This window comes from Spinacia oleracea, chromosome 3, assembly GCF_020520425.1.
Source record: "Spinacia oleracea cultivar Varoflay chromosome 3, BTI_SOV_V1, whole genome shotgun sequence".
NCBI classification, from domain to species: Eukaryota; Viridiplantae; Streptophyta; class Magnoliopsida; order Caryophyllales; family Amaranthaceae; genus Spinacia; species Spinacia oleracea.
Genome location: NC_079489.1, coordinates 70,733,202 through 70,757,908, shown reverse-complemented (window position 1 = coordinate 70,757,908; position 24,707 = coordinate 70,733,202). Strand labels below are relative to the sequence as shown.

General features: G+C 41.8%; 1 protein-coding gene across 1 annotated transcript; it reads left to right on the top strand.

The window, feature by feature from the left end:
• The first annotated feature begins 11,989 nt into the window (after window positions 1-11,989).
• LOC110776993 (subtilisin-like protease SBT2.3) lies at window positions 11,990-22,731 on the top strand. Its single transcript, XM_021981566.2, has 10 exons — window positions 11,990-12,678; window positions 13,231-13,384; window positions 14,812-15,209; window positions 15,983-16,078; window positions 17,126-17,198; window positions 17,522-17,804; window positions 19,006-19,334; window positions 19,504-19,774; window positions 19,870-20,151; window positions 21,903-22,731. The coding sequence occupies exons 1-10, from the start codon at window positions 12,458-12,460 to the stop codon at window positions 22,325-22,327; spliced, it is 2,532 nt and encodes an 843-aa protein (XP_021837258.1). The 5' UTR covers window positions 11,990-12,457; the 3' UTR covers window positions 22,328-22,731.
• The last annotated feature ends 1,976 nt before the right edge of the window (window positions 22,732-24,707 follow it).

Sequence of the window (24,707 nt, the reverse complement as noted above, 5' to 3'; positions counted from 1 at the left end):
CGTCCGACTGATGCAAAACAGGTGTGTATACCGTGATCTGCCAGCCACTCTTTCAGCTTAGGCGTCTCAAACTGGGGCCCATTATCGAAGACGATAGCCTGTGGAATCCCAAAGCGAGTCATGATGTTCTTCCAAATGAATGCTCTCACATCAGCAGTTTTTATGTTTTTGAGCGCTTCTGCCTCCACCCATTTGGTGAAGTAATCTACAGCAACGATGACATAACGCCTTCCTCCTGGTGCGGTCGTGAATGGGCCTAGGAGATCCATCCCCCATTTAGCAAATGGAATTGGGCTTGTAATGGGCGTCAGAACTCGTGCCGGTTGATGTATTAGGTGAGAAAAGCGCTGACATTTGTCACACTTCTTGACCAGTGAGATTGCGTCCTCCTTAAGGGTCGGCCAGTAATAGCCGGTTCGAAGTGCCTTTTCAGCCAAAGCCCTTCCACCAATATGCGAGCTGCACAACCCCTGATGAAGGTCTTCTAGAATTTCCTGCCCCTTCTCAGGTGTTACACATCTTAGCAAAGGACGGGAGTAGGCCTTTTTGTAGAGGGTGCCGTTCCACATTTCAAACCAAGAACATTTCTTTTGAAGTTTTGCCGCTTCCCTTGAGTCTTCGGGCAAGACTCCATTCATTTTGAAGTTTACTATGTCATCCATCCATGTGGACGTTCTGTCAAGAGTTTCCACTTCCATTTGCTCAACACTTTTGTGCTCTTTTACCTCCCAAAACACGTGCCGAGGGGTATCACAAGACGCGGAACTTGCCAACTTTGACAGGGCATCAGCTTGGTTATTTTCCGAGCGAGGGACTTGCCTTACTTCAAAACTTTTCAGTGGCTCTACTTCCTGATGGACGGCCTGCATGTATTTGACCATAGTCGGATCCCTAGCTTCGTAGGTCCCATTAACTTGGCTCACAATCAGTTGGGAGTCAGATAGTGCTACAATCTCCTCGGCGCCTGCCGCCTTACACATTTTAATGCCACAAAGCAGGGCTTCATATTCGGCTTCATTATTTGACGCCTGGAAGTTAAATCGCATAGCATATTCAAAAGTATCTCCTTCTGGGGAGTGACAGATTATCCCTGCTCCACATCCATTCTGTGTGGATGAGCCGTCTACATACACTGTCCACACTGTGCTTGTATTCTTGGCAAAGTCTGGCCTCGTCATTTCAACAATGAAGTCGGCACATGCCTGCCCCTTGACAGCTTTCCTCGGCTCATAGGTGATATCAAAGGCGTTCAGCTCTATTGCCCAATTCAGCATTCGTCCTGACGCCTCCAGCTTTGTGAAGGGCAGTTTGAGCGGCTGATCGGTGTAGATCACTATTTTGTGAGCTAAGAAATAAGGACGGAGCTTTTTGCTGGCCATGAACAGAGCTAAGCCAAACTTTTCCACTGTAGGATATCTAACTTCAGCATTTTGAAGAACATGACTGACAAAGTATACCGGCATCTGTATTCCCTCCCTCTCTGTCAGTAGAATGGCACTCAACGAGTGCTCGGACACGGCGAGATACATGTACAAAGTCTCTCCTAGCAAGGGACTAACAAGACGAGGCAAGGTGTGTAAGTGCTCCTTTAATCTGACCAATGCCGCCTCGGCCTCGTCCGACCATTCAAACTTGGCCTTCTTTCTGACAGACCTAAAAAAGTAGTGGCACTTGTCTCCAGCCCTGGAAAGGAATCTGCCCAGGGCGGCCAAGCAACCTGTGAGCCGCTGGACCTCCTTCACTGTCTTTGGTGAGCTCATATCAATTACTGCCTGGATTTTGTCTAGGTTGGCTTCAATTCCTCTTTCATCAATCAAGAAACCTAAGAATTTGCCTGCCGTCACCCCGAACACACACTTCTTAGGATTCAACCTCATGTTGTAAGCTCGAATAGTCTCAAATGTCTCTCTGAGATCAGTTATGTGCGCCGCCCTCAGCTTACTTTTTACGATCATATCGTCAATGTAAGCTTCAATATTCCTGCCGAGCTGCTTAATGAACACAGTGTTAATAAGACGCTGAAAGGTGGCCGGTGCATTTTTTAACCCAAACGGCATCACCTTGTAGCAGTAAAGGCCTTGTTCAGTAACAAATGACGTTTTTTTCCTGGTCGTCAGGCCACAACGGAATCTGGTGAAACCCTGAGTAGGCATCCATAAAGCTCATCATGGCATGCCCCGCTGTAGAGTCGACGAGCCGGTCAATCTTGGGCAATGGGAAACTGTCCTTTGGACATGCCTTATTGAGGTTGGTGTCATCAACACACATTCTCCAGGTACCATTAGGTTTTTTGACGAGGACCACGTTAGCAACCCAGTCGGGGTACTGACTAGGCCTGACGAACCCAGCCTCCATCAACTTCTGTATTTCCGCGGCTGCCGCCTGAATTCTATCTTCCCCATGGTTCCTTTTCTTCTGACGAACCGGTTTAAAGTTTGGGTCCACATTCAGCTTATGGACGGCCACAGCAGGGTCAATACCCGGCATTTCGTCCACCGTGAAAGCAAAGATATCTTCAAATTCTCTCAAAAGGTGGACCAACTCTGCCGCCAGCGGGTCGTCAGGAGAAATCCCGATGGGCACTACTCTGTCAGGTTTGTCTGCGTTTAAAACCACATTGAAATGGGCCCCAACAGGCTCTGGGCGTCTCTCTTCCATGTGCCCTGCTGAGATAGTTAATGTTTCTTTGACGACCTTGGGTTGCGTGTCGCCACATTTTCGTTTGTTACTCGACGTCCCTTTCTCTTCACCCGTCCCCCATGCTTCTGGACTCAAGGTGGTTATATAGCAATCTCTAGCTTGTTGCTGGTCACCATGTATAGTGCTGACGCTCCCATCGTCACATATGAACTTAAGAAGCATCAGATGAGTCACAATGACAGCCTTTGCCCTGTTCAACGTGGGACGCCCCAAGATGATGTTATATGCCGTCAGATCTTTCACTATGAGAAAACGGACATCCATTTGCCGAGATTCCTTTTTATTTCCCATCCTCAGAGGAAGGGTAATTATGCCGACTGGGTGGATGACACTACCTCCGAAGCCTATAATGGGATAGTGGATTTTCTCAATTTTTGAGGGATCATGTTGCAGCCGATTCAAGCACTCTAGACTAATTATGTCCGACGAACTTCCTGTATCAACCAAAATACGCCTAACCCTTAGGTTAGCAACTTTTAACTCAATTACCAAAGGATCGTCATGCGGGGTGGAGATTTTCCCACGGTCGGCCTCGCCGATTTCAACTTTTGGAAACGGGTCAACTGTGGCCTTGCCGGACAGCATCACTTGCCCCAATCGCTTGGCATAATCCTTCTGGCCCCTCATGGTCGGCCCGCCGGCGGCCAATCCTCCTGAGATGACTGCCACGCACTCTGGGTCGGTACGATTCCCATCTTCCTCCGAGGGAGGGGATTTGTTTTTCTTGTAGAAGGGTTTGCCAGAACCTCCCGTGTTCCTGCTGATATAACTTTTTAAGAACCCCTTGGTGGCTAGGCCGTCCAATGCCCTTTTCAAGCTCTTACATTCATTGGTGTCATGCCCAATGTCACTGTGAAAGTGACAGTACAGTTTGGGGTCCCTACTTTCTGGTGGTGACTTCATGGGACATGGACGATCAATGTCATATTTGGACCCGACGTCCATCAGGATTGTGTACATGTCTGTGTTATACTCGAATCGCTCCCGATCATAAGTTCTGGGCCGTTTCTGACCTGCCGCTCCGGGGGCCCTGTCTGATTCTTTTGCAATAGCCCACGTCCCGTTAGGCCGGTTCCTCTTTTCAAATTTCTCCTTTTTTGCCGCTAGCTCGGCGGTATCACTTCCTCTGGGGTCTTTCGGGACGCTGCAAATCTCTGTTGCATGAATGAAGGCCCCCGCCTCATCCAGCACTTCTGCCATTGTTCGGACGCTTTTCTTTACCAGATCAAACTTGAAAGAGCCCTTTTTAAGCCCTCGAATGAAGTTATCGAATGCAACACCATCTGGAAAATCCGGAATTTGCCCTGCCTCTAGATTAAATCTCTTCACATAACTCCTCAGGGACTCGTCCTTCCCTTGCTGAATCCTACTCAGATGCATGCTCGTCTTCTTCTCTTCCTTGTGAGCCATGAACCGAGTAGAGAATAATAGCTCGAGCTCCGAAAAAGAGGGAATGGTTCCGGCTGGAAGTCTCTCGAACCACTTAGAGGCTACTCCTTTGAGTGTGCCCGGAAAATACTTACACCAGGTTGAGTCAGTTGTTCCTTGGACGTACATGTGATGCCGGTAAACAAAGAGGTGCATGTCCGGATCTGTGGTACCATCGTAAGCATCAATGTTGGGCGGCTTGACTTTGGGTTCCCTCGGGGCTCTCATGATGGAGTCTGCAAAAGGGGTGGCGTGCCCTAGGGCCATGTTGGACACCCCCTCCTGAATGTGATAAACAGGGTCTTGACGCCTGGAGTAGGGTAGCCGCAGGGAGGACTCGCGTCCGCGAGTTTGACGGGTTGGACGGGTGGCCCCTGGACGTGCCTGGCTCAGATGCGTATAAGTTGGATGAGGGAGAGGTCTATCCGGCATGACGGGGGTTGACCCAGTGTCAGAAAGTTCAGACTCAGAGTCGGGCAACTGCTCTGCGCGTGGCTGCTCACGTCCTCGGGACGTTTCTCCGATCAGCCGCCGTGGCATTCGGCGTGGTAGGTAAGACATTGCCTGATTGGGCTGACTTGTTGGCGGCTGTCTCCTTAGGTCCTCGCCTGTCAGCCTGGTCCAGACATTTGGGGGGCGCAAAGAAAGTGTTGGCCTATTGCTTGTCGGCCTCTCATGATTTGCAGCCACAGCAGTGGTGTAAATCAGCATACTCTTCTGTACCTCAGCATTAACTGTCTTCCCCACATCAGCTTGGAACTCAGCCAAAATGGCCCGAAGAGCACCCACAGAGACAGGCATATCAGGGTTCTCCTCTATTACCGTATCCACCCGAGGATCCAGGTGTCCTCCAGGAGGGGTGCGATTGGCCTGGTCGTCCTCCTCGCTGAGCACCTCTACCTCGGCAGTGTGACGAGGGGTGTGCCCGGCCGCAAATATACGTGCGGCATCTTCAGTGATTCTTGTGGCCGGCGTATGATGTTCAGTCGGCATTTCTCTTTCGAGGGGTGGCCGCTCTACGCGTGTAGGCCGCCCAGCATCGTTGTCCTGTCGTTGATCTTCCATGTTACCGTACCTCCCCACAGACGGCGCCAAATGTTGTGGGGTTTTTCCGGTTAGATACCTTGGAGGTTTCTTGGTAACTTTTAAAGATTAAACAAGATTGTATTTTTATAGAGAGAGAAAGTAGAGAGAAGGCAGAGCAGCAATTGCTCTAGAATGTATTGATTGTGACCCCTTTTTCTAGGGAAGTGGGAATATTTATAGTACTAGGTTTTTGTGGGAATGACCTAATATTCCCCTTACATGATTGGCTGGGGAATGGGAGAAGGACACGTGTCCTTTCTCCTTACAATTCTCTGATCCCCTGTAGCAATAGTGGGCTATTTGGGCCTATTGTGCTTAGTAATTCACTTGGGATACATACTAATTAAGCCCTTTTCCAGGTATAGGTTTTATACGTACATTTATACATACTTAAATACATACATTGTAGATACCTAGATTAATACTCATGCCCCGGAGTAGACTTTGCATGATTTCTGCTTAGGGGGCGCAATACGTGCCAGGTGTCACATCTTCATTGGTGCACGTAGGCATGGTAATTTTGCCCACAACAGGTCCTTTGATATGGGGGAAGGAGGGTGGTTTGTTTGGCTTTGTTAAGGCGTAGCCTAGACAGGTGGTCAGCAATATCTTCCTCCGTTGGTTCATAACCTAAGCCAAAGGGAGTAGATTTGTCGGGAAAAGGATGGAATGTGTATTCCTTCTTCCTTATGCCCAATGGGGTTCCTGGGAAATCACCTTGAGCTAACAGCATTCTAGGGATGACTCGGGATGCATGCGGATCTAGGAATGCTGGGTCATAATCTTCGATGAACTGGATTGTTTCTTCCATTTGAAACCCGTAAAGGTCGTCTGCAGTTTCGGCCGTTCCAACCATAGTGCAACTGACGTCGAGAGGAGGGGCGCGGATTTCTAGTATTACCCCGTTATGGTTAAGTTTAACCATTTGGTGCAAGGTAGAAGCCACACCTCCTAAGTCATGGAGCCAAGGTCGCCCCAAGAGGAGGTTGAAAGTGGGCTTGATGTCGATTATTTGAAACTCCGTGGTGCGTGCCACAGGCCCGGTTTGTATGGTAAGGTTGATTTTTCCCAATACAGGCCTTCGGGAGTTATCATAAGCTCGTACCCCTTGCGTGGAGGTTTGGAAGTCATCGTTTCCTAGCCCCAAGCAATGGGCGGTTCGCAATGGGCAGACATTAACCGCCGAACCATTATCTACGAGCGCTAGGGGGATGTTTTGTCCTTTGCATCCAACCACTAGGTAAAGGGCTTTATTGTGAGCACCCCCCTCTTTGGGTAAGTCTTTACCAGTGAAAACTATGGCCTTTTCTCCGGTATCTCTCGTGACATGGCTAACCAATGAGTCAGGTGTGATATCTGTAGGTACTGAGATGAGGTCAAGTGAGCGAATAAGCTTTTCGCGATGTTCCTTTAAAGTACACATAAGATCCCAGATGGTAATCTCGGCCTTGGTTCTTTTTAGTTGTTTCAGGAGAGGATTTTCAATGACTTCTGCGACGGTGGCGTGCCGTCCATTCTCAGGAGTTTCTCTAACCGGGATGTCGTCCATAGGAGGTGGGTGAATATCCGGTTGGTATATTCTTCCGGATCGGGTGAGGTTGTCGACCTCGGGCTCCTGAGGGGTGGTGTTAATGAGAGCATACCCGGGCCAAGTTTCAGTGAAGAGGTCCTAGCCCGACACTTGAGATAGGTAAATATCTTCAGCATCATCATTCCACACACCGCACACTTCCCTCTCGATTCGATCCATAGGGACCACAGCGAGTGGTGCACCTTGAGGTGTAATATACACCGTGGGGTCGAAATTCTCTGGTTGGTCGAGAGAGATGTGATAAGAGCCGAGTGGGCTCTTGTTGTTGTTGGGTTTGCCAACGTTAGGGAGAGGTATCACTTCATCCTCTATCATGTCCTGGATCGTATGTTTTAGATTCCAGCAGTTTTCAGTGTCATGCCCATTTCCTTGATGGAATTTGCAGTAAGTACCTTCGACCCAATATTTGCTTTTGACAGGAGGGTCACGGGTGGGGCCTATAGGTCTCAACTTTCCTTGATTGGTTAGTCTTTCAAAGGCTTATACCAAAGTCGACCCGAGTGGGGCAAACTTTCGGTCTCGGACCCATCTTCCAAGGCTTCTTCGGGCGGGAGTCTCTTCTACAGCATGGGCTTCTTGGGCTTGGGATGTGTTACCCCGATTATAGGTGTTGTTCTTATATGTGGGTTTGCTTTGTATGGTTTTGGCGAGGTCGTCCTCGATCTTTATTCCCACATCATAAACTCTTTTGAAAGTGTCAAGTCCCAGGTACCTAAGGTGTTGTCTGTAAGCCGGGTCCAGGTTGTCAATGAATTTTTGGACCAATTCTGTTTCGGGAGGCCTATTGATTAGCTGGGCCGCCTGGTCCCTCCATCTAGAAAAGTAGGTCGTGAAACCCTCATTTTTCTTTTGGAAGAGAACTTCCAGCTCGCGCATGGTGACTTGGAAATCCATGTTCGACGAGTATTGCTTGATGAAGACATTGACAAAGTCTCCCCAAGTGGTGAAGACCTTAGGGTCCTGGTGATAGTACCATTTGAGCGGCACAGGTTCCAAGGACAAAGGAAAGGCAGGTAAGTACATGGACTTGTCCACGCCTTTCAAGTTCATGGCATTCACAAAGCTCAGTAGATGATCACGGGGGTTGTCCGTGGCCTTGAACTTTGGTAAGTCAGATGAACTGAACTTTTCTGGTAGTTTGCCAGGAAAAGGTTCAGGATCGAGGGAGAAGTATTTGCTCCCCATGGTTTGCTGTAGGACCATTTTTTCAATCCTCTTCTCGTTATCGAGGCCATTTTTGGCTTGCGCAGCCGCTAAAGCTTCATTTCCCATTTTTAGTTGGCCCATGAGTCGGGTCATTTGAGCCATCTGCTCTTGCAAATCTTCGATGGACATGTTTGAAGGTGCGAATCGAGGTTGGGGAAGCGGAGATCCTTGAAATGAGGGATGACGGACGGAGCTTGGAGTCACTAAACCTGATGTTGGCGATGTATCTTCGAGATGCACTAACCGTTGATTCCCTGATCGGCACCAAGTGGCAGGACCAGTCCTAGGCATAAGATAAGCTAAAGTTTAGGTTCCCAAAGTTTCAAGCATTACTTAGTCTAGACTTCGACTCTCTAAATTGGTTTTTCACTCTTTCTTTTGTCGGTATACTTTTTGGTTTATTTTTATTTTGGTCATTCTTTGGATTTTCGAAACACTTGCCCGTGTGACATTCATAGTTATTAGCACGTTCGGTTTTGGTGCCGAGTATTGTCGTCGTAGGAGGCCTAACAACGACACAAAGAGTTATTAATTTTTTCGCGAGTCGCTTTTGAAATCGAGTGCTTTTCTTACGCCCTCGTAGCAATTCTTTTTATGAACATTTTTTGCGCTAGGTATTTTCCTTTCGCGCGGGCACCGAGGCTGCTGCGCCTGACCAGAAGGCCAAGCAGCAACTTCAGCGCCCAGCGAGGGGCGTGAGAATTTCTGGCGCCCAGCTAGGGGCGTTGAAAATGCGTCCCTGGCTGGTTCTCGTTTTCTGTCTTCTGTTTATGCGACTTCGATTTGCGTGCTTGCCTAATAACGTCCTTAATTTACGCGTGGCAGCGTTTGTGGGATTCGTTACAGGCCATCCTGAGCGTCGCTCATTTTTGTGGCGATCATTCGGGTTTGCGGAACACGTGTTTTGGTATAACTCTTTGGCAAATTAGTCTATGAACATTTGGGAAATTTTTAAGGTCGTTGGTTTTCCGGGATAGTTTGTCACACACAATCACATATTTCGCTACACATAACTACATTACAAACATGGATTTGGAAGTTAAACATGTCACATAGTTTATGATAGGCTTCTATGGGTAGTTTATTTGCGCCTGGCTTGGTACCGCTTCTATCGTAGATCCAACACATGCCCCGGTCGAGGTAGTGTCTTCAACAGACGAATTTCGCCCAAGTGGCCAACCCGCAAGTGCAAGCCAAGGGGGCATGCAGGCGAGAGGGACCTAATGAGCGAGCGATTGGGTTCGGGATAGGGGTACTACCTGCACAAGTACCGAGTGGAAAACATGCGCAGCGTATGCACCCCCCTATTGGCGGGAAAAGGTATCCTTAGTCCCAACTCCCGAGGGAGCCAAGATTCGTTATGCGGTTCTGCCCGTTCACATTAATATGCTGATTTTCAGGTCATCCCAACTTGATGGGGAAATAAACGCGGGGTAGGATCGTTTCACCCTTCGGCTATTTTGATTACCTATAAGCACGAGTATTTCCTTCACTATCCCCAGCAGAGTCGCCACTGTGAGGGGGTCGAAAAAGCGCGAGGCTAATGCGTGACCTCGTCCCTCGTGGGTGTGACGATTCTTTTATTCAATCAAGTGTAATTGGATTTCCTGTGAGTATACACCCAATTGACTAGTAATATAGGAGTCGCCATTCAGTTTTTAACGACAATGAGAAAAATTGACAAAACCCGGTTATCGTGACATAAAGGGAGTGCCATTATGTTTGACCACGACGGCCGTAGGTTCCCTTGTGATCCCTGGTGTGGGGATCTCTCAACATACACCCGCAAGGTAGAGATTGAGGGTTCGGGGGACTGTAACTACCGAGAGGAGTACTTCGCTCGTCGATAACTCCAGAGGCAGGATATCCTTACTAGCTCAGCATAAATAATTGAAGGGACATGCGTTAACTATTAAACTAATCTGAGTTGATTTTAGCAATATGCAACATATAATACTAGATCGATCGTGATTATCTGATTTACGTAGTATTAAGGGACCTAGCATGATAATCCAATTTCCCGAAAATATTATATTTGTTAGGCGTGATAGAACAATCAGATTTAGTTAGTTTAACAGTTCATAAAAAGGGCGAGGAAAGCAGTTAAATCATCGAAAAGGGACACATTACGACGCACCCTTGAGAGGTGCGTCACGGTTCTCAGAAAACTAACCACTTTGACTTTGCTATTTCTCCTTTTTATTTAACGAATCTCAATTATGGGACATGATACGTTCTGTTCGATTTATGGATCGATTGCAACAGAACGCGTGAACAGTTTCGCAGCGTGAGGCTTAGGCTAAGGGTTGGAGTCAATACTCAGAATATGAATTGTGTGTGTGTCCTTTTCACGTCGAATTTAGGGGTCTATTTATAGGGAAGAGTTCGTGGAAGATAGAATTGCAGAGTTCTAATCCACAAAGAATTAGGAAAAAACACGTACCCAGGTATTTTCAGCGCCCAGGTCTAGGCGCCGAAGATTTCGGCGCCCAGAGCCAGGCGTTGAAAATAGGGTCTGGGCTGTTTTCTTTAGTCAGATTCGGATTCCTGAAATCCGTAGAGTTTGAGACTTAATCGAGTCTTTTAGCGCGTATCAATTTTATGACGGAATGCGTCTGGGCCCGTTACGAACTCTAGGCTCGTTAGGATTTTAATTAATACGTAACTCTTATTTCCGAATCATATTAGGAATAGGATTCTCGCAGTTTTCTATCTCATTTAGGATTTATGTTGGAATGCAACACCTAATTCTGACAGGTTTCTATCCTTTATGATTTGCCACTTTTAGAAGCTACCTTTTACGGCAGTTACTATTTTTAGCAGGTTTCCATAAATAGCAGGTTTCGGGTGAAATGAAATGGGGAATTGAGATTCGTTTATTTTATAGGAGATGCGTTGTCAAGTGGAGATTTATGCTTTCATCATCGAACCTTTCCCTTTCGGGAATGGGGACAAAAGTAGGTGTCTACATAACCTAACAATTCTGGTCATCAGGTTTTTTACAGAAAAATATGGTAGGACGTTTGTATATGTGGAATAATCATTAAATGTCTAATGATATGATCCAATTCATGATATTCAAATGAATATTATGTTCTTTAAACTTGTTAGGACTACTAGTAAATTGAAGAATTGTTGTGATAAGTTATACAGAGTAGTAGTTATTTAGCTGTATTAGGAGTATATTTATGATGTATGTTCTTATACACTATAATCGTTAATAATTTAGTAAGTTTGATTTCGTGTCAACTTAAAGAGTTATATTCTTATAGAATTATAAATATTATGTAGTCTAGTGTTTACATATAGTTCTCGTTAGATATAATTATTAATCATCTTATAACTTACAACAAACCCTAATTGATAATACGGTAAATTTAAAATACTCGTAAAGACATAGATTAATAGCTTACTAATTAGAAATAGAATGAAAAGATTTATCGAGAGTGACTTGAAAAGATCTAGACCGAAATCGAACCAACCCGAGACACCTAACTGAAATGACCTGAACCGAAATCCAACTGGTACTGAATAGATCCGAACTAAAATGACCCAAACCGAAATGACCCGAGTCAAAGTCTACCTGACCAAAAGTTACCCGACCGGAATTTGACCAGACCAAACCCATTTAGAACCCGACACAGGATCACCAGGTCTGTTTTTCACCCGAACCAGACTTGACCCGACCTGAAATTGATCCGGATCCGACAACAATTGACCCGAAGTTGACCGGAACTGAATAGACACGATCCAAACCATATTTGATCGCGAAAACTATTAACCCCAACTTGACCTGAGCTGAATAGACCCCAACTGTCATAGGTTAATCCGCAATCCATCCAATGACCCGATTTGACACCTCTATATCCGGCTAGATGGGTAATGTGTTGCAAGGATTTGCCAGTTTGCCACTAATGCCAACCTTTTTGGGCGGTGAAGGCAATACAATACAATACGAAATACTTCGTACGATACAAACACAAACACAGTACAAGAAGAAAATGGAGGAAGTTTGCCTCTTCCCTTTCCCTCTGGCGCATGACAAAAACAAAAAAAAAGAACCGCCCCACATCAAGCACAACACTATCTTTCTCACTCCTCACTTCTACACTTTTACTCCTTTTTTATATAAAAAAATTAGAGTTTCACTGGTCAGTGTGCACTTATTATTAATGGGGATGTTGCTTTTCAACTCACTACTCTCTCATTAATCCCTTCCCTTAATTTAATTCCTTCCCTCCCATAAAACCCACTTCACACTCTCTCCATTTTCCAATTCTCATTTTTCCTGGGCTTGTCAATTAAAATAAAGTAAACAAATTGCAGGCTTGCAGCAGGGTACTTTCTGCAATTGAATCTTCTGGGATTTCTTTTAAAGTTCTACTTCTTGTGAAATTTTGACAAAGATCTCATCTTTTTGTTTGGGTTTTCATTTTCTGCGAAAAAATGGGGACAAATAAGCTTAATGTGTTGCAATTAATGTTGCTGTTTTTAGTGGGTGTTGCACTATGCCAGAATGACACAGATGAAGTATCTGGGATTTACATTGTTACTCTCAAGCAAGCTCCTTCAGCTCATCTCTTCTTCAATGAATTGAGCCAAAATCACAGGATTGGGTTAAAAAAGCATCCTCATTCTACTAAATCAAACACCTTTCACAAGCTTAGGTAACCCGTTTTCTTTTCTTCTTCAAATTATGTGATGATTATTATTTTGTGTTGTTGATAGATTAATTTTCTAATCTGGGTTTTGGCACATGTGGAGTTTTAGTAATTATGGTGGATTAATCATTTTTTTTGGAGATTATTTTCAATAATTTTGGAGGGTTTGCGACATAATTTGCAATTATATTGTGGCAATGTTAGGGAAATCATTTCCATTTAATGTTTATTGCATGAGATCAGGGATGAAGTAGTACAACGGTCAATTTTCTTGTCTTTTTTTGTGAGAAATTGGATGTTATTGTAATTGACCCTAATTTCTGATTTTTTTGGATATGTTGGATTTATTTATTTAAACAATGGTCTTGTCCGTCTCATTTATGTCCTACCTATGTTTGTTTCTTGGATTCTTCTTTCCCATTTGTCTGTATGAAATTGATTAATTTTACTGTGAGGTGTATTATACTGTATAGTAGCAATTAAACTAGTCTTTCTTGTAATTTGATTTGGCTTTACGAGAAATGTACCTGAATTTACCTCCAACAATGTGAATTACAGGAATGTCTCGAGGTCGGATCCTTATTACGGCTCGTATATTTCAAGAGTACACGATTCGTTATTGAGGAGGGTACTGAGAGGGCAAAAGTATCTGAAGCTGTATAGTTATCACTACTTGATCAATGGATTTGCTGTGCTTGTTACCCCTGAGCAGGTATAAGTATAATGTTTTCCATTTGTGTTATGCATTGTGCACATAACTTTTAATGATTAGCTAAGAGTCCTGTTACACTAACTTTTTGTGTCTCGTTCTAGTGGGTTAAATTATTGTGCCCCTCCACCCTCCTTTTACCCTTTCCTTTCCCTTTTCCATTTTGGGTGTACATAACGGTCAATAAACAAATGTTTAGAAGAATTAGATCCTTGTTATTGTGTTATATCCTTCTAGAGAGTTCCACCTTTCACGGGGGACACAATCTGTAGATTCTCTGTTTTAAGCATGAACTTTTTTTCTATCAGAAACTACCTAATAAAACCCACATTTTGCGAGAAATTACCTTATAGAGAAAAAGTGGCACCAAACTCCCTTTTATTAGTTTTTGTTGCGAAAAGTTTCCTCCTGTCCTGTGAGCTGGAACACTTTTTCCGGCATTGATTTTGTGTTTTTGACTTTCTCGTCCTTTTCCCCCGTTTTCCATTTTCCCTTAATTACCTACTTCTCTTATGTTAAAAATTATTTGTTTTCATTATCTTTATTCAAATTGCTTGCTCCGTGACCCCCCCCCCCCCCCCCTCCCCCCTTCACTCTCCTTCAAATTGTAAAGCAAGAAATAAAAATGGTTGAAAAATCTAAATTATTTTAGGTGTGTGTGCGCAAGTACATATTACTAATCTGTCGAAAATGATTTTTTTAAAACCAAATATTAAACCTCAGTTATAGAAACCCTTCACCACTTGCTAGGTGTTGCACATTCCCCTTCCAAATTCTCCATGCTTTCTTATTCATGTTCAACAATTGAAGAACAAATCCTATCTTCCCCATAGCCTTTCATGGTCCCCACGCTATGTAGAATACTTAAATTGTAACCATTGTTGCAACTTGCTAGACGAATGAAAGATAGAGAGGTGGGAATGACTAATGAGGGAGCAAGGTACTTGAGGAAAAAATGGTGTAAAGGGGTAGTCTTAACTGTTTAACACTAGTGAGAGAGATTGATAAAGAGAAAGATAAAAAGTAAAAAAAAAAGAGGTAGAGAAGGAAGAGAAAAGGAAAAATAAGAAAGTCTACACCGGAAAGTTTGGTCAACTTACCGGAATTCTGTAGGAGTCTAGGAGGTTCCTTTATGCAACAATTTTTTTTATATTTTTTTATTGAAGGTAGTTTGGTGCATGCATTTTTTAATGAGGTAATTTCCAACAAATCTTCCTAAAAACATTTGATTTGGACGAATGTCATCAAGTTAGTAAGTTTGGGATGGGGATCTTTTTGATGCTATAGTTGTGTTATTTTCACCTATGAAAAAATATCTTGAAATGGAAAGTTGATGATGTGTGTGTTGTAAATGTTAAACAACATTAAATTTGTCATAATGCATCATAGCTTACTGTTTGCTAACATCGACTTCATTTGAAACTTTTAAGGCGGACAAACTTTCGAGAAGAAGAGAAGTGGCAAATGTGGTACTAGACTTCTCTGTTAGGACTGACACCACACACACTCCCGAGTTTTTAGGATTGCCTGAAGGAGCATGGCCTCAGGAAGGGGGATATGATTCTGCAGGAGAAGGGATTGTGATTGGACTTGTTGATACTGGGATCGATCCTACGCACCCAAGTTTTTCGGATTCCATTGAAGCAAATGCATATCCAGTTCCACAGCATTTCTCTGGAATATGTGAGGTTACTAGGGATTTCCCTTCAGGCTCTTGCAACAGGAAACTTGTAGGGGCAAGGCATTTTGCTGCATCGGCCATAACAAGAGGGATCTTCAATTACAGTAAGGACTATGCATCGCCTTTTGATGGAGATGGACATGGGACGTAAGTTTCTTGTGCTTAATGGTATTGTCAAATCTTTCTAGAGTTACTCTAATATTCCCTTTTGTTTATCTTCACACATGGAGTATATTAGTATTGGATGAAAGCGAATTCCTGAAATCGAAGTTTGCTTATTAGTCATAGGATGTGTATTTCTTTTCTCTATGTGCTGATAGAAAATCATACTGCTGCATTGAACTTGACCAAGAATCAATGGTGTGGCAAACTGCTAATTGATAACACGAGGGCAATAGTTATTACTGAATAGTTGATAAAAGCTTTCGTAGGGTCTGTAGTTATACGTTTTTGCATTTTTAAGTTTCGATATTATTAGTCAGTTTGATAGTTTTGCATTACTGTTATGAATCAAAACGACAACAACATCCACCACTCAATATAACTGCAGTTAAAGCAGGTTTAGGGGAAGGATAGAATTAAATAATAATTGTTAATGGTGGTCGACATAATACTAACACTCTAATAGCACTAATAATAGAAGTATTAGTACTAAAGTTATGTTTCTTGCTAATATACTTTCTTTTACTCCCTTTTTTATTCTCCTTAAAGATTGTAGGATTCGTTCTCTTGGGGCTCCTATGTATAGTTAGTTGATCAGTAAGTTAGTGATTTTTAGGGACTTAAAATTTGTGATCATACAAGATAAAAGTAAGCCAAAGATCTTTTTGATTATAGTTTTGTTAGTTCTTTTTAATAAATACAGAGAGAACGAAATTTGATGTTGCTGTTTTTTTCGTCTGTCTCTTGGCTATGAATAGGCATACAGCTTCAATTGCATCAGGAAACCATGGGATTCCAGTTGTTGTATCTGGGCATCTCTTTGGAAATGCAAGTGGAATGGCTCCTCGCTCACAGTAATGCACCTACCTGAACATTTATTTGTTGCTATCAATAAGACTGTAGCCCATAATTCTCCTTTAAATCGTTGTTAGAATGATAGACATTCCTTTAAATCATTGTTAGAATGATAGAGGGTATTTGGCTTTCTTTTTGAAATGAGTATCTGAGTATGGAGTAGTCAGTGAGTTTAATGATTACAAGCACAACAAGTGTTTCAGGGGCAGGAATGTTCCCTCTATAATGATTCATAATGGCTAATTTTATTGCATGTTCAAACACAAATGACATTTTAATATGGTTGATTGTTAAAGCAACTGCATACCCTAGAATGTTTTTGCATTCTGTTCATTTATGGAGCAAGAAGTTTGTTGCGTCTGTTAAGTACATTCTATCTGTATAAATAGATTTAGGGATTGAGAAAGGCAACTTAATTGTTGTTATTTCCTCAAATGCTGGAGGTTTTTTATCTGGAATGTCATCCCTTCTTTTTTCGTGTTGGTACTTGGAAGCCAATTTCTTCCCTGCCGTCCTATGAAGTTCGTGTGGGAAATGTTGGTATGATATAAGATACCTAGGAGGTTTATTCTTTAAGTAAAGACAACAATGAAGTATTCTCTACCACATAGCTGAAATGTACCCCCTTTTAGTAAATTGAATTCTTATCAAACTTGTATATTTTTAAAGAATTTTATACATAACGACGCCTTGATATATATAGTCAAACACCTATTTACAGGACATGAAAAACTAACAAGCATGCTAATTTTAAAAGGGTACAACATGTTTTCATTGAGCATTCCCTGACAAGTCTTTTTTGGAGTCTTCTCTGTGTCCCCTGTTGTCAGGCAAAGTAATCATGTTTTCTAGTCATCCCATGTTTAGTTTGGTTGGCCTACATAAATCCCATGCAAACACTTAGAGTTGAGAGTCTATGTCGGGTCAGACCATCAGAGTGAGATTTTCTCTCTGCTTTTTTGGTCGATTGGTTCTTTACCATGCTCGGTAATGGAGTCAATTTGGAGATCACACAGCCTAACACAATTTGTGTTATTCCTTTTCAGTGTCGCTATCTACAAGGCATTGTACAAGGGCTTCGGTGGATTTGCTGCAGATGTAGTTGCAGCCATAGACCAGGTAACAATCAGTTGCATATTCATTTTGATGGTATAAGGGAGGAAACTACATTTGATATGTATTCCAGTGACAGATGTCCCAAACTCTTCCTGGGAAAAATGTGAAGGGTCAATCACTACTGTGATCTATGGAAAGTTGATTTGTTTGCATGGTCATCCCCCCCCCCCCCCCCTCTCTCTCTCTCTCTCTCTCTCTCTCTCTCTCTCTCTCTCTCTCTCTCTCTCTCTCCTCCTCCTCCTCCTCTCCCTTTCGCCGCTGGGGGTGAGAGAGACTATCTTAGAGACTTCTTTACTAACTAAATCAGTTCATCCTCGTTTCTGCAGGCAGCTCAGGATGGTGTTGACATAATTAGCTTGTCAATCACTCCTAATAGGCGTCCTCCAGGAGTTGCCACATTTTTCAATCCCATAGACATGGCCTTATTAACAGCTGTCAAAGCTGGTATTTTTGTAGTACAGGCAGCAGGGAACACTGGTCCAGCTCCACGCAGTGTTTCTTCCTTCAGCCCATGGATCTTCACAGTAGGTGCTGCTTCTCATGACAGAGTTTATAATAACCTCATTAGTCTTGGAAACAACGTGACCTTGTCTGGTGCTGGACTTGCATGTAAGTCTAAAAATTTTCAATATGCATTCTATGTTAGTTTTAATTTTGCTAAAAGTTCAACACAACTAGTGGCTGCTCCGTTGTCCGTAAATGGCCAGATACTTGGATTATACTATTTTTTATCAGCTCAATTTTCAGTTATACAGCTATACCATTATATTGGCTGTTTTCACTGCTGAATGTTGCTCTTGCGATGTATGGAAAATATTCATAGACTGAGAGATAAAGTGCTAAGAGAATTAGAGAAGCAACTGTTTGTAATAAATAAAGGTACTATAGTTTTGATTGAGTTAAGAAAGTGTCTCCTGCAATCCAGAATTGAGCACTGGAACAAATGATGGTCTCATCAACATATAAGGGGATGTGGCAGTGGGATTACCAATAGGGATTTTCCTAGGTACCTGAAAAGAATGGTAACAACAACATTAGAAAGTTATTGAACCAGGGCTTGGGGTTCGACAAACATAGCCTGGATATCTAGTGTGATTTGCATTTTTGTGACCTTGTAAAGACTGACCTTGTATAGACTGTTTTTTGATAATTCCACTGTAATTTGCATGGCTGACTTGTGTGGTTTGTGTTTTCGTGACCTTGTATAGATTGTTTGTTGGAGAATTCTATGTTTGAAGAACAACTAATGTGAACAGACAAGAACAGGGAAAAGCCATACTAAGAACCGTACAGTAGCCAGTTTGCTAAGTTAAACCTTTGTGTCACCACTCCACCACTAGAGGCCAGAGGCCTTCTGTTTGTCTAGAGATTCGTTTCTTTAGAGTTCAGACTTTAAGACTCTTTCTTGGAAATCCACCTTAAGAGATACTCATGTGGGGTAGCAAGGAACAATCTCTGAAATTCCACATTTAATAAAGGACAAGATTCATCAATTACGGTGTAACTTGGGGTCTTTCAGGGTTTGGGAATGTATATTTTGGAAGGAGTGACTTCAAAGAAAGGATTACCTGTTTACCCTGCTAAATTGAATATTTATTTTATCCACTATCTGCACTTGGGCGTACCATACTAGTCCAGTGAACAAGAGTTTTAGTGCCTGCTTCAAGTTTGCTTCTAAAATGTATTACTATACAACATTGTTCTTGTTTTTCTGATTATGTATCATCTCTGTCATCTCCATTAATACCGAGACTTTAAAATATGAGCTGTTCGTGCTTTTGTTGCTCTTAATCGTTTGTTTGGTTTACAGCGGGAACAAATGACACAATGTATACGTTGATCTCTGCTGCACATGCTATGTGCAATGACACTGGTGCACCAACTGACATGTACATTGGGGAGTGTCAAGATCCTAGTACTTTAAATCCAGACCTTGTCGCCGGAAACCTTTTGATATGTAGCTATTCAGTACGTTTTGTGCTAGGAGTCTCCACCATCAAACAGGCTTTGCAGACTGCCAAGAACCTCAGTGCAGCTGGTGTTGTGTTTTACTTGGATCCTTTTGTTTTAGGATTTCAGATAAACCCAACTCCGATGGACATACCTGGCATCATAATTCCTTCGGCAAATGATTCCAAGGTAACTTTTGTACGATAACTGAGTACAATAAAGCATGTTGCATCCAAGCCATCACACCTACCTATATGTCAGACTTGTCAATATGAGATCTTTGCTTGCACAATTTCACTTTTCAATGATCATCTTTTATCCTTCGTTTTCTCTTCACTAACAAAAGTTTCTTTGACAGGTTTTACTCCAATATTACAATTCCTCTTTGGTAAGAGATGGGACCACAAAAAAAATTGTAAAATTTGGAGCAGTAGCTAGTATTTCTGGTGGGCTAGAACCAGATTTTAGTTATTCTGCTCCCAAGGTAATGTACTATTCTGCTAGAGGTCCAGATCCAGAAGATAACTCTTTTGATAACGCAGACATACTGAAACCTAATCTCGTTGCTCCTGGAAATTCAATATGGGGTGCTTGGAGCTCACTTGGCACTGATTCTACAGAATTTCAAGGTATATGTTATGTTATATGCTGATATTGTTGTTTCTCAGATGCAAAAGTTGGATGAATCTGTATTGAAACTGACATCAAAATAAAAATTATATAGGAGAAGAGTTTGCTATGATGTCCGGGACAAGCATGGCTGCTCCTCATGTTGCAGGACTTGCGGCTTTAATCAAGAAGAAATTCCCTGGGTTTAGTCCAGCAGCTATTGCTTCTGCTCTTTCAACAACGGCTTCACTTCATGACAAGAATGGCGGGCCCATTATGGCCCAACGTGCTTATTCTAATCCAGACGTGAACCAATCTCCTGCAACTGCTTTTGACATGGGCAGTGGATTTGTTAATGCAACTGCTGCTTTAGACCCAGGACTCATCTTCGATTCAAGTAAGTCCCATATTTTTAGAAAACTATTTAAACATCCAGTAGCTGATAGGGAATGGTGGGCTGGCTTTTGATTCTGCCATTCTGTAATATGAATGATGATAAATATGGTAATAACATTTCCTTGCCAACTGGGGTGCAGTTGTGAAATAATCTGTGCAACTCTATGTAACATGGGCAAAGGAATTGTGAATGCCACCACAGATACCTAGACTTAAGCTGATTTTTTTATTCAATTCCGTATTTAGTGATGGGGCTAGTAAGACCTTAGGCATTTAAAAATTGATATGGGTTTGGGTTTGGCTTCTTCATTTTTGTAATATAAAGCAATTATAAATTTAGAATGATATCTGATTTCATGCATCCTTGTGGATAGGGATTCTAGAACCTAACTTGTCAGACTGGGCCATAGAAACAGCATTGTTTGAGGCATCTTTGTTTTATCATAGAAGGTCTGGTAATTAGTGGCTAAGCGTATGTTATAAGTTGGATGCTGTGGTATGGAATATGGATATCAATATTTCATCCAGGATAATGCGATAAGTTTAGCCATAAATAACCAAGGAGATGTAGCAGGAGCTGAAGTACATTGTTTTGTTTTGTCTTGTCTTTTCAACTTTTTCTTTTTAAATGTAGCTAAAGGTACAATGCCTGCACGTAGGAATAGTGCTGAACTCACTGTAAATTGAACAACTAGCAACATCCCGTTTTTGGTTTTCAGTGGATTGATATAAAATAAGTGCAATATTTGCAGTAGATGGAGAAGTATGTCACATTGTCACCTTTCTGGGAGGTCAGAAAGGGAGATCCGGAGATGGATTCTGTTGCCTCAGATAAGTAGTGCTATAGGAGTAGGCAATTTTCTAGTATTTGGCAATTTAACACATCTCTCAATCCCACCACTCTAAAGATTTCCTGCTGGTTTTTGTTATTTTGAAGTAGTTCTTTTTTTCAAATGTGGGACTTCTGCATAAGGAAACAATGGATAGTCTTGTGAGCGAACTGGATTATGTTTTTTAGTGGAAATACGGTGAAATGTGTGAGAATCACCCCAGATGTTTAGACATGTAACATGTAAGTCACAGGTCTTCTGATGCTTCTTGTAAGGGAAGGCGAAGATGATCAGATATTAAAAGATGTTCTTTGCAAGAGGGAAGGAATATCAGCTAAAGTAAGATGAAGAACTTAAGAATCATCCCAGAGGATATTCAGTCTGTTAAGTTGGATGGAATGAAGAATAAGGCTTTTAGCTTTGTTTTACTTTTTTTACACAAACCTCAACGGGGCATGAATTTCCGGGCATGAATTTCCAGTCTCATGGGTTTGCATAACACTTGGTACTCAAAATCAACCTAGCCCTTGAATTCCGTTGTGGTTGATAAAGATGAGATTCTTGGGACTAAAACCATACTTCAACTCTGTTCTTTAGTCTTGGCACCTAAATTTTAATCTTCTTATCTATTCACCAGAAGAGATATAACTGACAGTAAAAAATGGGGAAAACCCTAGTGTGCTTTGCTAGTGTCTCTTTTAACGCATGAGAATTGTTTGTGTTGAATTTTTTTTTAGAACCTTGGTTTATATCTTTTGACCTATTATGAGATTTGCTGGAGCTCAATCACGGTGTACATTCATTGTTAATGACTTTTTGCAGATACGGAGTAGCTTTTATAGTATTACCTTTTGATCTTCCGTTTCCATTATCTTCGTTAAGCCAATTAATTCTGAAAAATACGTCTTCTATGATGATGCAGGCTACGATGATTTAATTTCCTTCCTTTGTGGTATAAATGGTTCAGCTCCAGTAGTGTTGAACTACACAGGCCAGACCTGTGATGGGGTTTCTACCATGAGGGGCTCAGACTTGAACTTACCCTCTATTACAATCGGGAAACTAAACCAAACTAGAGAGGTCAATCGAACAGTTTTAAATGTTGGTGTAAATGAAACTTTTCGTGTTGGTTGGAGTGCCCCTTTTGGTGTTTCTTTGAAGATTATGCCCACACACTTCTTCATTGCAGCTGGAGAGAAACAGGTATTGACTGTATCTCTAAATGCTACTAGGAACGACACTGCTGCTAGTTACGGTAGGATAGGGCTTTTTGGGGATCAAGGTCACATCATAAACATCCCGTTATCTGTCATCTATAAATTCTTGTACAATGTAAGTAGTTATTGATGACAGATAGAAACTAATATGATTCATTCTTTCTCTTGTCTGAGCATGGAGGTCGGCTAATTGTATCTTGTCAATCTTTGCATGGGGATGCTGATCAATTTTTTGTATTCAATACATGTAAAATAGTTGTACTATGTTTAGCATGTAGATATGTGAGTGTACGATAAACTAAAAAAAAAACTTATTTTGCAACTTTCCAGTAATATATTGAAAAAAAACCCTGAGGTCACATGTTATCAATGAAGTTTCATTATTTGAAGGGTAAAGAAAATAGTTACGAGGTTGTAATACTTAACGGCGAAAGACTTGATTGTCTTAAGACTCTTAGCTACTTCCTCTGCTTCACAATAGATGTATCATTTTGACTTTTTATATATTAAATTTCATATTCTTGCAAATTTCCATTAATGTATCAGAAGTAAAAGTTGTTATAATCTACTACTAGTAGATGTGGCTAGTCTAAACAATGATAAGTTTGTAATACATTATTGAACATAATGCTAAAAGAATGAGTGGAAGATCAGCTGATATTATTCTGTCCAGCTGCATGCTACTTCTGTTTGGGGAGATTCAGGGGTTCAAACTGGGAGTCCCTGACGGATTCTCTGGTATGAAGTTAGTTGATGGAATGGGAAAGCTAGGTGGTACGCTGCTCGGGCTCCCGGGGTAGGGTCCCGTGGGGAGTGAAGGGAATGTCGGGCCTGTAGGTGTGGGTAGTGAAGGAAAGGTTGGCATGCCGGGGAAGGGGAAAAATGGGAAAAAATGTGGTGGAACAAGAGGTTCCTGAAATGCTGGGAATGTTAGGGATCCTGGAGATTTGCCGAGATAGGGTGATGGTAGAGCAGGGAATCCGAGCTGGGATGGTGGACCGAGTAAGGTCATTTGTAGCAAATGACGGGCAGCTACTAGGCGTGGAGTGAAGCAAGTAATAAGCGGAAGAGCCAGGAAAAGCACAAGAGGTTGAAAGAAACTTGGCAGAGTGTACGACATTTTTGTGATATTCTTTGAGCTCAAAGTTATATAACAGGAGATAGAAATGGAGGTTTAGGAACCTTTGAAGTTTGAAATGGTTTTATATTGTGTAGGAGTGTTGAAAGGATACATTGCATGGTAATCCTAATCCAAACCTAATACTTGTTGTAAGCCAGGTTTTGCATGTCAAAAGGAAGATCATGCATGGATGGAATTAGAGAGAGTTCACATGTTTATCAAGTTTGACTACCTTCTATTGCTCAAGGAAAAAAAAAATATTTTCTTATTTTTAATTAAGTAGCATGACTTTTTTGTTTTTTTGATAGTAAGTAGCATGGGGTTTGACGCCATTAGCTTTATACAAACCCTGTTCTTTACCTCAGCGTGTCACACTTGCCGATGAGTTTTGTGCAACGGTAAGTACAATGAGTAATGTGAGATGGAGGAAATACCTTGAAAAATATGTAAAGAACTGCCTTCAAAAGCGTGTCAGATGCTTGCATCTAAAATAAAAAGGGTGTCAAATAACTTATCCAAAGACGTGTCCAAATTGCTTATTTTATGATAAAAAAAAAAAAAAAAACTGTCTCGTCACCAATCCACCCCTCTATAATTGGTCAAAAGGAAATTGAGTTGTTTAAAATTTGTTGGGTACAAAGGTTAACTTATTTAGGTACTAGTTAGCTCCCTTATAACACACGGCTGTAATAATTTTTTGTTGAGCATTTAGTTTATTTATGACTGGACCTTAAATTAAAAATTATTAATTGAAAATGTTGATTTTCAATTAAAAAAAAAATTGAGTTGCATTTAGATGCAATAAAAACAATAGAAAAATATGACCACTTAGTAATTATGCCACCATAAATATTGAAAATCATTATTATTTCCAATAAGAATTTATCAGAAGTTGTACAACTCAACTTAACAAAAATAAAAATCAAATAAAAATATGTTGTTGTTCCTAGGTTTTGGTTGATGACACACATATTGCGAACTTCCTGATTGTGATTGCTAATGACTTTAGACAGGTAAGTGCCTAAGTTCCTATTAGGATAGGAACTTGAATTAGATGTTGAAGTTCCCGATTTACACTTGGAACAGCTACTGGAGTTCCTGAGCTGGAAGCAGTATTAGTTTGAGTTTTGAAGTCACAAGAGGAGCAACACATTTTACATATCAAGAGTTCTTCATGCCCACAAGAACAATTACAGACTCATAGCCACGAGTTCCTATGTTAGCATTGAAGGAAATAATGCCTTTGGTCCAAGTATGCATTTAATGTTAAGTCTAATAAATGCGGTTCAGTATTAATTAACAAGTTAATAATTCAGTGAGATCAAGTGAGCTGAATGCCTAGCTAGAGGCCGCTTCAGTTCAAGTGGAATTAATGATATTAATCCACAGC